This window comes from Corvus kubaryi, unplaced genomic scaffold, assembly GCF_017639235.1.
Source record: "Corvus kubaryi isolate FWS band 111438036 unplaced genomic scaffold, C.kubaryi_AGA036_p1.0 64948, whole genome shotgun sequence".
NCBI lineage: Eukaryota > Metazoa > Chordata > Aves > Passeriformes > Corvidae > Corvus > Corvus kubaryi.
Window position 1 is genome coordinate 98,463 of NW_024581631.1, and position 12,576 is coordinate 111,038.

Genomic DNA, 12,576 nt, shown 5'->3' on the forward strand with positions numbered 1-12,576 from the left:
AGATTGATAAAGTAATACAACATTATTGGTGAAATTTCCACTTTATTACAAGCTAACACAGTTCACTATTTTAATGCTAATTTGTAACACTGGTATTTCTCTGAATTTATATAGAGACACCACAAATTTCTGCTGTATGCCTATGTAGCACATCTTGAAAAGAAAAAGGTCTGTAACATTGATCAAGGTAACTAACTTGTGATGTAAGAATTAGGTCATGTCACCTTTGATGCCACACAACAGATCCTGGTTCTGCACAAAAGAGGCAAATCCAAACCCCTAACCACAACTAACCAACCTAGACCAGAAGAGTCGATTTAAAAGAAAATTCAGTGATTTCAACATACATGAAAATGACAAGGTCTTTAACTGATATTCTGCTTAGAATACACAGTTTCTTTATTAATTGAGACTCTCCAGGCAACAGCGGTACAAGATAAAATAAAAAAAAATGGCATTGAATCCACTATTGCCTGAAGCACCTCAATTAACTTTCTATAAAATTTCCAACTACACACTTAAAGAGAGCATTTTATGATTTTAATGACAATATTCTTTCTACATTTCTGATGTGAATAAATTAGTTTGAAGACAACATATTTCAACAAGATTAGAGATTATTATGTCCTAGCTACCCAGAAAAAAAGTTGTTCCTATACTGTCCTAGCATTTGCCAGTTCTGCCCATGACTCATTTGTGATGGCAGCTCCCTTTTTCCTTCCCTTTCTGCATACCCTCCTACTATGCAGTTACCAAATATCATATTTAATTGCTTAACATATGCTGAACAGTGAACCTAGTTTAACATACTTTAACATTCTCCCCTACCAACTGGAAACAACTCACTTGCTTTTCAAGTCTCACTTCAATTTGTGCTTTATTCCGGCGTACAAGTACTTAGCTCACGCTCTCACCTCACCACTGACTACCTGAGTTTGCCCCATCCTTTTTCACAGAAATAAGGTGGAGCCTGTGAGGAACTGACCAAAAAATCAGTCCAACCGAAAAGGAAGGAAAAAAGCAGGGAAAATATGTGCATCAAGGTCAATACCAACCTACATCAGTTCCTCAATTCAGTTCACAGATGCTGGGTTAGAATAATGGAGAAAGACAAACAAAGATAAAAATGGATGAGCAGCAGCACAATAGTGCATTTTTGGCAGCTGGAATGGTTTACAGCATTTAGTTTAGCACCAGTTTAAAGCATTTCTAGAAGTACACTGCTAGTTTTGGTTGATGACATAATCTATTACCTTTTAGCATTTGTGCTACTGAATTCACACAATCCTGTTGTTTACCACCAGGATGTCTGTATTCTCATTTTCAAATTGTGTAAGCCTTTCTTTTATTGATCTTCTATTCTTGTGGGCCTTTTTTTCCCCTTTATGGAAAAATACATTTAATACCTTTCCATTGCATCTTCTTTTTTTCTACCTAAGTTTCCATATTGGCCTTCAATATGCAAAACTACATAAAAACATATAAACAAACTTAATTCAGGCACAGCTGTGTCTCCATTGTTTCTAATACATATTTTTTTAAATTTCCTATAAGATATGTGGCTTTCATACCTGTATTTTCAGCAGGTCTTAAATTGGCTAGAGCAACAATCTGATGCCCAGCAGCAACACACTGCATCATATTATAACAACTGTCCTTCCCACCACTGTAAGAAAAAGAAAATAGTGGCAATTAAAAGTACAGATAAAAGTTTTATTCCGTTATACCTTTCGCCTAACTGTTCAAAAATTAGTGTTACTGGAGCTGGTTATAAAGTTGTGAAATGTGAAAACAGCTGTAGAATATTAATGGTAGAAAAAGAATGATTTCACCATACATTTACTATATATGTGTAGTGCCTGAATACAGTAACCATAAAGCCCATACATATTTGTATCTTACTATTAATCTGAGAGGTTACATGAAGAAGACACACTGACACTGGAATCTCTTCAAAGACTGTCTTCCACTCCAGACAAATTACTCTGTATTCATTACTAGTGAACTTGGATAAAAAAACCAAAATCTGCTCCAGCAAGTTGCCAGCATCAGTAATCCTTTTAAATTAGATCTGTCATGTAGAGGTGCTGCCTAGGGACACATTTTTGTAGCAGACTGGCAGTGTCAGGTTAATGGCTGGACTCAGTATCTTAAAGGTCTTCTCCAACCTTATTGACCTTATGTAAGGAATAATATTTCTCCTTCATGGGATACTTTGCTTAAACTTTCAACATTTTGAACATACTTCCTGTTCTCAAAAACTTTAATTATTACAGGCAGTAGCTTCAGTTGACACTGCATTGTATGTATAAATTTTTTAATGCATTTAACTGCAAGTAAAAATGATTACCGCTAGCAAAAATATATAAAAGCAAAAATAACCATATTCTTGTCTGAGGCCAAGAGAAGATACTCCAACACAGAGGATACATTTAATTTTGACATTCATTCAAGATCTACCAGAACCTTTTCCACTATCAGTGAGGAAAAAATCCTGTTCTCGTGGCGTAACTGAAAAAGTATTTCTATGGATTTTAATCAAGAGAAAAAGAAACATCACATCTACAATAAAACTAAGAATTCTTAAAAGAATGCTTAAATGCTTAAAAGATCCATGTTCAGACTCACGGCCTTCAAAGTACAACTACAGGTGGAGAATCTGTGCAGCTTCCTTAAATGCCAAGGCACAAAAACCAGGTCAGGAACTGCAACAGAGATCTATACAAGCTCTGTAAAACTGCATTTTGTTTTAGAATCACTGAGACATGCACAGGAGAACAGATAGTACAAGCAGTCCTTGCTACAATAGATCAATGTGTTCCTTGTGATCACACTATTACTATTTCTACCTGAAAAGGAGTTGTAGCAAGGTGGGGGTTGGCCTCTTCTCCCTTGAAAACAAGTGAAGAAGGACAAGAGGAAATGGCCTCAAGCTGCACCAGGGATGTTCAAGTTGGACATCAGGAAGAATTCCTTCATGGGAAGGGTTGTCAAGCATTTGAATGGGCTGCCCAGGGAGGTGGTGCAGTTACCATCCCTGGAGATGTGCAAGAAATGACTGGACATGGAACTTGGTGCTATGGTCTGATTGACAAGTGGTGATCGCTCAAATGTTGGACTTGATAATCTTGGAGGTCTTTTCCAACCTAAATGATTCTGTAATTTTGAAACAAACTTCTTCTGAATTTCCAGCATTAAGATCCCCCTTTTATCTAGCCCTCTACACAAGAGCTCGGAAGCGCCTTACAGGAATGTAACCCTTTAGCTATTCCTCTCAATTTCTGCTTTTATCCATGCTAAAATTCTGTATGCTGTCTTTAATTTGCTGTGTAATTACAATCTAAAGTAGAAATAGTGTAAATAACATGGCATCCTTTTGTACTTAACAGATTTTCGTAAAGCAGTTGCTTCTGTTTCACTGCTAAAACAAAAGTAAATATAAATATAATAGATTCCTACTTTGAGGCTCCATCTCTACCTAACATCCTTCTCATGCACACCTGCAACTTTCTTCTAACCTATAACACAGACATACAAAAAAATTTTTAAAATCATACATTCATTAATTTTGGATACCATTCTTGTTAGCTTGAAAATCTATTCACTTCATAATGTGAACTTTCATGCTTAACAGTCATGAGACAAATATTCTTTTCTTTCTGAATGACTTTATGCTAAAAAATAAAAGTCTCCCACTAGTTCTGATTTTAACTATGAACACCACTTCAGAAAAGTAATTGTATGACAATAGATAATTGCCTAAGCTGTTCACAGCATTTCAATATTTTAAGAAATCAAAATCAAAAATTAAAATGTCACAAGAATAAATATTTTCAATTAATTTATGTGCATATATATACATAAAGATGTTTCAAGATGCAATTATGTCCATACTGCCTACATTGGACCACCAGTTAGTAGGTGGAAATTTGTACTTACTGAATCACATACTATTGTATTGTTATTTAGTCTCAGTATTATTTACCATAGCCCTAAAAACTAACAGTACCAAGAAACAAACAAAAAGGTGCCTACCTACATGACGTTCCAAACTAACTGTAAGACACAATATGGTTAAGACAAATGACACCAGACAGCCCATGCTATGGGAGGAAGGTGGACTCAGCACAGTCCACAGAAGACAGATGAAGGCAAGTACTGTGATAGCCTGGGGATCCCCCTCAATTGTCATCATAAAAAAAACCACAAGGCCTTTTTACAGAAAGCTCCAAAGTGAGGCCAGTTGGGGTTCTTTTTTGATAATGCTGCAAGTATGTTAACAGCAGGCTTATAGAAAAAATACCAGAAGAAAATAACAGGATAATCATGAAGATACGAACCTATAAAAGACTTCTGAGCAAAATTACTTTCTATAGACAAGTATAACCATTTACAGTTAAAAAAAAATCTAGAAGAATTTTAAAGAGTTGAAAACCATCATATTTCAGGTTGAAGACTGGCTTTAAAATGTCTATGATTTAGCACAAAACACAATGCCGGGTTTACCCCATAAATACCACCTTAAAACAAGACTATCAACTTTTAGTGTGGCAAACATTCTAAAAGGAAAAAAAAACCAGGTTAAAGCAGTTTCATACATAATCCTGACCTTTGCAAAAGTAAGAAGCACTTTTCAAATACTTTTTTTCCCCTCTGATCTTTGGTTAGATCTGTTACAAAGACTTCAGACACTTTGATGTCTCTTTAAAACTCTTCTTAAAACTATTACTGAAACTAAATCCACCCTTGTAAAATAGACCATTAAAATAGCAATTGTGTTAGAAACCTGTTTATAGGATTTTATTCCATCCTGCCTTTTAACACATTCCTCTGCTTAAGAGAGTATCAAAGTAAATAAACCTGAAAGACAAAGTCTTATATATAAAATGAAAAAAAGCATTTAAGCTGAATTTCCCTACACCATATTTAAGCAAATCTTGAGAAACAGATAACATTTCCTGTATTTCCTCCTCTTTGCATGATGTTTGGAATGATTTGCAATTGTTGTGGCCAAATTCCAATTTCAAAAAGGTTTGACATTAGACATTCCCTGAAAGAATTTAATACATTCAATATTTGGGCTCAGGTAAATAGCTACTGCACCCAAAAGTAAAAACACACAGCTCACATCTGCACAATTCTTTTCCATTTAGAGGTTTCCTAGCTCGTTCTTTTTAAATTAACTACTGTTTCTTCAAGAAAAACACATGCCTGACCTTACTAGAAACTGTTAATGTTTCTGAAAAAACAAACAAAAAATTTACAAGAACTGCAGAAACTGACAAAGTAACTTACAAAAGGGCATTGGGGCGTGGGGGGGAGGATGGCAAACAGAAACCTCTGACAGGCAGGGCTGTGTCCAACTCCAACTATTTAAACGAGGTAGTTTCATCATTTTAAAACTAGCAAAATTCAATCTCTCGCAAAAAACATACTACAAAAATCTATCGTTAAGGGTTCAGGAAATTTGTCCTGAAAGACCTTAAGATACTTGGAAAGCAAAAGCACCTGGATATTGAACTGCAAATGAGCACAACCCCCTTTTTAAAGCAGGACATGCGGCCCACGTTCTGCGCCCCCGGCGAAGGCGCTGCCGGCGGCCCCGGCTCTCGCCGCGCTGCAGACAGACTAACCCGAGAGACCGGGATAACGAAGAGCAAGCGACTGGGGGAAATAACTGTAGGTGTTGGTTGGGGGGGTGGGGTGGTTGGTTGGTTGTGTTTGGGGGTTTTTTAATTTCATTTTTAAAAGACACCGGTTGTTCATAAACTCTTCGGGAACGCGGGACAACTGAAAGGGAAACTGTCCCAGCCTCACCCTGCTCGCAGGCAGGGACCGTCCCGCCGCAGCACTGGGAGACGGCCAGACCAGGGACCACGGGCACAAGCGACAGACGGCTGGGAAAAAGTCGCCAGGGCAGGGGAAGGGGGGCAGCAGGAAACGCATGGGCGGGAAGGCCGGGCGGAAAGGGCCGGGCGGGTCTCCCGGGCGGCGCTGGGTGGAGCGCGACCCCCGGGCGGGCAGGGCTTCTCCCCGCGCCCTCTCTCCGCCTGCGAGACGCCCCTCGCTCCCTCACATTGGCGCTCCATCAGCGCGTTACCTGATCAATGCCACTACTCTCATGTTGCTCGCAGGCCGGGGGCGGTTACACTGACAGGGAGGTGGGCGACAGCCGGCAAGCGCAGCGGGGAAGGAGCCTGGTCGCCACAGCCACGCGGGGCTGCGCACGCCGCCGGCTCCTCCGTTGCTACCGCTACCGCTTGGCCGCCTCCCCTCGGCGGGCCCTCCTCCCGGGGCAGGCCGGCAGGCTGCCTGCACAGACCGAGGCTCGGCGAGCCGCCGGCGGCCCGTGCCCGGAGAGGTGCGCTGCCGCCGCCGCGATGCTGCGCGTCGGCTTGGGCCGGCAGAGCCCGGGCGCGGCCCGGGGGTGGGCGGGAGAAGGGTGCGGCCGCGGAGGCAGAGCGCCGGGCGCCTATGGAGGGCAGGGCGGCTGCGCCGGCAGGCCCACGCTGGCCGTTTGAGGGCATCGCCCGGCGCTCCTGCCGCTTCCCCTTGTTTGCCTGTTGCCATCTGGCCTTCAGCGAAGAGCCCCGGACCTGCTCCAGGCGACTGCTTCCTAGGAAACAGGGCCGACCGAGAGAGGCCGCCCCCTCCCCATGGGGTGCCCGCCGGGGGACTGCAGGGTGTAGTCGCAACTCCATCGCGGCCCGGGGCAGGGGGACCGGCAGGGCCCGTAGCGAGGGCAGGAGGTGCCGCGGGGCTTCAGAAGTCACCGCGGGCCAGCGATCGCGGCGGCGAGGAGGGAGGAGCAGCCGAGCTGACCTGGCTGCCTTGCCGAAGGGCTCTCTGCTCGCAGGCGAGCACAAAATGTCCATCTGTACTCTCGGGTTCAGCTGCTGCAGACCGAAAATCTGATCTCGTCATCTGATCCCTCTTTTGGGCCAGTTTTCTGAGCAATCCCGCCATGGGGCACATGACAGACGCCTCTGGAGGTTTGCAGGCTGAGTCAGAAGCTTACCCAGGTGTCCAGTCTTTTGACACCTGACACACAAGTTTATTTCTCCCATGTCACAGAAGAAACGTGTGGGTTAGTTCTGCGGAATAAACTTTATTGCTAGACTAATTTTAGGAGTCCTAAACCACCAGATGAAGACATTGCTGGTGGTATTGTGGCAGGGTTTTGAGCATCAGTCTAAGGGCCCGCCACTCTCCAGGCTTTGATTTCAAAGGCCTGGGAGATTGAAATGGGACAAGAAGCCACTGGAGCGCAGTTTGCGTACCCTGGCTGGAGCCCGTCGTGCAGGGTGAGCGGTACCAGCGCAGTGCCTCAGGGTGAGCCTCGGGGCTGCCCTGCTCCCTGCAGTGCCAGCCTGCCACCTGCAGAGACTACAAATGCCCGTTCATGGCTCCTGTTAAATTTAGTTGCAGCAAACGCTGCAGATAGCACAAAAGGCTCTGTTCCTTCAATCCTGGGATAAATGCTTTATGCGCTGTAAGTGCTAGTTTACCAGTCCCCTGTAACATGATATTATACAATACTGTATAACAATCTGTATCACTCGGGTTTTATATTAGTTCCTTGCACATAGGTTGTTGAGTATGAAGTTCCCAGGAAAAGATAAGATGGAAGAAAATACTCTAAAAAACATTTTGTTAAAGTGATAAATGTACCAAAATAAATGTGTAGTGAGACAAGTATATAAGTTTTTTTTTATATATATACAGCTCATGAAACAGCTTGAAAAACCACTTTTTTTTTTTTTTTTAGATTATTTTAGTCAGCACATGATTTGTACAGTAAATCACTATAATAGGAGTAGATAATTATGGGCAGATATGAAGATGATGATGTCTTCCTAAATACACTTTTGAAAACTTAAGAAATAACAATTGATATAAAACTTATATGCTATGTAGTTGTGGAGAGGTAGTAAACATAACATAGATTTTTCTGCATTAGAATAATTGCAAAAAACACACATAAAAAAAAAATCTTCAGTTCATGCTTAGACTGTCACAGCCATCATCATGAGACAATATTTGACTTGCCTTGGAATTGCTTACAGGGCACTAAAGTTTCCTACTAGTTTATTGATGATCATATAATGAATAAATCTTTGAAAGCTTTTTCTGTTCTTCAAAGCATCCTAGGTGATCTAAAAGAGGGTGTCTTAGATGTGAAATTCTGATGAAACTGCAGGAATTTTTTTAGGGGTTGAGACTTCTCTTTTTAGCTCAGAAAGGTAATGCAGACCTGTTTTGATCTAGAAGAGAGATTTTAGCAGAGATTACTAAAATGAATGAACCAATACTGCATAGTACATGAACTAGTAGAAAATAACCAGACCTCCGAGGAACTGTAAAAAAAGGCACAACAAAGTTATTTGATTTATTGCCCAGAAAATAAAAAAAAGAGGAAGGTAATTCTGTGATACATCACCTCTATATTTTCTGGGTTTGAATGATACATGCTTATTTTTTTATTATCACAAAACCAATAATTCAGGTAGTTGTTGCAAACACTTAGAAGATGCTTATTTGCAATACTTAGCAATGATACATTGAAAGTAAAAATCGTGTACATAAATTATTGTACTGCTTTGTGAAATGGAGAGGCCATATAATCTGTAGCTGTAATTGGACAGCTTTAGAACAAATATTCAAAGACTTGTAAACATCTTTTCTAAGTAGCGTTGCTAGAAGATCTGCAAAAAAAGTAATTCTGAAGTCCTGCATTTTTGAAAAGGTCTGTTATTATTAATCTATTGTTGATACAATGTGGCTGGGTTTTGAGCAGATGTTTCTATTGCATTCAGTTTTACAGCTTCCAAAAAATCCAAATTTCCACTTTTGGAAATTTTGCTTCCATTTGATGAGGACATCAGTAGTTATTTGCACAAATAAAAAAAAGTGGCATTTGGGTCCCAGAATATGCAAAGTATATAAAAATTGAATTAATAAAGTGGTGCTTCAAAAAAAATTTGCATTTTAGCCAAAAGGATGCTGTTCTCAAATTATGTGGAATATATGTTATGAGAAAATCTTTCCACTCTCATTCACCTAATGGAATAGCTCTGGTGTAGTGTCACTCCTCTTGAAAAGTTCTGCTATATGACAGTGGACAAAAGACAGTGCACCATCTCTCAAGCTGCTTGCCCCAAGACATTCTGCCATACTGCCACAGCAGCTCAAACAGTAAAATCCACCAAAGCTGCCTTTCATCTTGGGGGAGTACTGGCTAGTTTGTACAGAAGGCCTGCAATAGCTCAGTGTTTCTTTTTCACCCTTTTCTGCCTAGAAAGTTGAAAATAATGATAATGAATTAGTATAACTGGAGGAACCTGTCAGAGGATTGAAAAAAGCAATGCAGTATCCCTAATGATGTGGAATAGTTAATTAAGTTCTCTTATAAATGAGTTCCAAAAATAACTTACTTTCAGTAAGTTATTCTGAGAAACAGACATTTTAGCATACCTGAGCTGCAGTGCCTCTTAGCAAAGGGCCAATTATCTGGTGATTGGCAGTTAAAGGTGAACTAATGAAGTTCTTAATTAAAAGATTTCCTATTATAATCACCAGTAACAGAATACTGCATATATAAAGCACATATAACGTTAGAAGAATATTTCCATTTTGAAACAAAGATTTTGAAAATCATCTCCTCCTTTGCTTACCAGGTCCAGAATGGGAATGTAAGAGTTTTCAGGGATGTAGCTGGCAGTATGCCACTATTGCCCCTTATTACGGTGTCCTGCTCTGACTCCCCTACAGTCAGAGGTGTTTTCCTCATTTAACAGGTGGCAGAATTTTTGCTGCTCTTAATACCTAAAGCTGCCTATGTAAGACAGAAAAATGGTTTGAGATTTTACAGGAGAATGTATCGGACTTTTAACTAAGAAACTGGCAGCAGAGTTCCCTTAGCTGCCTGTCATTGACAGCTTCCCTGAATTTTCACTTACTTCACAGTATGCAGGATAGTTTCAATTTCTCTGTGAGATAAACTAGCATTATATTTTGAGAAAAAAATTCTAGTTTGGCGGCATGAGATGAATTGACATACTACTAAAATCTGAATAAAAGAAATCTCTTAGGCAGCATCTCTCCCCATTCAGATGTACAAGGACCCCAGGTCCTACTGTCTACATTTCTACAGCTCAACAGATATAAAGTGTATTGCTCTGAATGCTGCATAACCATGTTAGCAGTGCATGATGCCCTAAATAAAGCAAGCTGTTAAGATTAGCTTGAGCACCTTGTCACACTGATCATCTCTTTTTAGACAAAAATACGCATACATTGACTTAAGGTTGATCTCCAGCCATTCACACAGACATGGCCCTGGTGATCAGCGCTGTATGTGAAAAACGACTTACTTGGCCTATTGCCTCCTTGCTCTTAAGTGCTCCATATAAACACTACTAAATATATATACAGCTAATCCTATCGTTCTTAGTTCTGGTAAGACAAGGCTTGTCATTTTCATAGGTGATGTGAATTCTGTCTGCAGAACTATGAAATTCAGCAACTCTATTTTGTCCTTTGTATAGAACTTTTTAGGACTCTCAGACCGGTATTCATTAACCACCATGACACAAACAGAATTTAGCCTAAGGTAGCATTGTATAGGTTCTTGACTAATAGGTAATTGTCCTTATATGATATCAGTTTTTCTAAGCTTTTGATGTACTTCGTTGACCAATCTACCATTCTTCAGAGAGTCAAAAGTATAACATTAACCTTATAAGGTCATGCCTCTGTCAAAATGACCAGTGTTTCCATCAGGCACTAGTTGCAAGCTAAATTAATATTCACTGACATATGAACAGTTTTTTCACTTGACTAGATGAGTTTGCAGTGCTCCAATTTTTTACTCTATTAGTAAACTAATTAGTATTTTACTCTATTAGTAAACTATTAGCACTAACATTAATTACCAGCAAGAGAAACTGTTGAGTGTGACTACCAAAATAATTAATTTACCTTTTTTCTGATCAGCTTAATCCATGGGATTTAAATGTATTTTTCTCCATGTGAAGTCTTTAAATACTTTCAAGAAAAAAAATATGTCTGATCATCTCCAGGTCACCAGAAAGCCTGTAGTAATAAAGGAGCTTCTGTTCTACATATATCTATTTCGATTGAAATTAAAACGTTAAGTGGGGATGTTAGATTTACAGGTTTAAAGCACTTTTATATTCTCCTCACTTTTTCTCACTTATTAAAAAAATGTGAGTTTTAGAAATAAAGATTTTAATTTTTTGTGTAAATTTTAAATACGAACAAATGTACAAGCTAATCTAATGATGCATTGAAAAAAATTTAAATCAAAGATGAGTTCATTGTAAAGAAGTACATGTACAAGATTCAAAACCAAGACCCTGTCATCTAAATGAGATATTTCCTGTGAAGCTGTATTAACTGCCAGTGAAGACTGAAGACCAGTTTTTGAGTGTTCCTGCATGTTAGAGACTATGATCTCGTATTAACCATTCTAGAGAGGAAGAAAGAGCCTAGGCTCAGTAATCCTTAAAATGTGTTCATCATCCAAAAAATTTGAATCTAAAACTATAGGCTTTAATTTATTGGGAGTTAACTATCTATTGGCTGAAAAACACCCAGAAAAAATGTGGTCATGGATAATAATCCATGAGAACAGAGAGAAATTAGCTATCTAGTTAATTAGGTTAAGCTACAGTATCTTCTCCATCATCATGAGCTAAACCACTGGGATCTTGTAGGCAGAAATGGCCTGGATACTTTTACAGAGACACAGAAATTTAAAGAAACGGCTTTCAGTGAAAAGACTCAGAAAATTGAATTGTTGCGATGAAGATACAAAAAGGAACTATAGTCTCTTATTGTAGTTGTATATAATTTGAGATCATTCCTCACTTACTAAATGGTTCTGCAGTTCATCATTGATTAAAATATTTGAGTAAGTTAAAGCTGGTGAAGTTTCAGGGGAATAAGCAAACAGCAAGTTTTTTGGCCCATTTGTTTCATTGCCAAAATCTTCCTGTACCATAAAATATTTGTAACAGAGCTGTAAGTAATAAAAATGACTATTTTCTTTTCATTCCACTGTTCCTAGTCTGTTCAATTTTGCCGGTAAAAATAACATTAATAACTTTACCAATCAAAACAGATTTTAATGTGTCACATTTAATACTCTTCATCTCACAGTTAGATTTTTCAAGAGAGAATTAATCTAGTAAGTATGGAGCTGTTTTGACCTAATTAGCAAAGTGTAGTGAGCTTAGTTTTGAGTGATACAGAGAAAGCATTTTATTGCTGAAAAAAAGCAACAAATCAGTTTTAGCTTCCAATGTCCCATTGAACTGTATGACATCATGTGTAGTATAAGCCACTTGACATACTCTGTGTCTGATTTTGAGTCCTGGAGGAAGGGTGGCTGTGACAGTGCCCTTTGAAATAACATTGAAGCTTTAGCTCCCATGTCAACATCATGCTCTAATCAGTGCAGTCTTTTTTGTTGCAGGGTCTTCCACCTTATAATTGACCCTGACATATGCTATTCACTCTACCCCTTGGCTTCGGACGTACAATTCCTGTCAT

At 39.4% G+C, this 12,576-nt stretch overlaps 1 protein-coding gene across 5 annotated transcripts in view; it reads right to left on the minus strand.

Moving 5' to 3' along the window:
* LOC121672768 (diphthine--ammonia ligase-like) overlaps positions 1-6,245 on the minus strand; it is a 90,867-nt gene extending 84,622 nt beyond the window's left edge. For 2 of the 5 annotated variants that reach the window (XM_042045590.1, XM_042045588.1), the window contains exons 1-2: positions 6,101-6,245; positions 1,572-1,666 (exon numbers count right to left, since the gene is read on the minus strand). In XM_042045590.1, the coding sequence (XP_041901524.1) occupies positions 1,572-1,666; positions 6,101-6,123 (118 nt within the window). In that variant the 5' untranslated portion in view covers positions 6,124-6,245. The remainder of the gene's footprint in view (positions 1-1,571; positions 1,667-6,100) is intronic. The other 3 variants (XM_042045589.1, XM_042045587.1, XM_042045591.1) reach the window with 2 other exon arrangements.
* Positions 6,246-12,576: the final 6,331 nt, after the last annotated feature.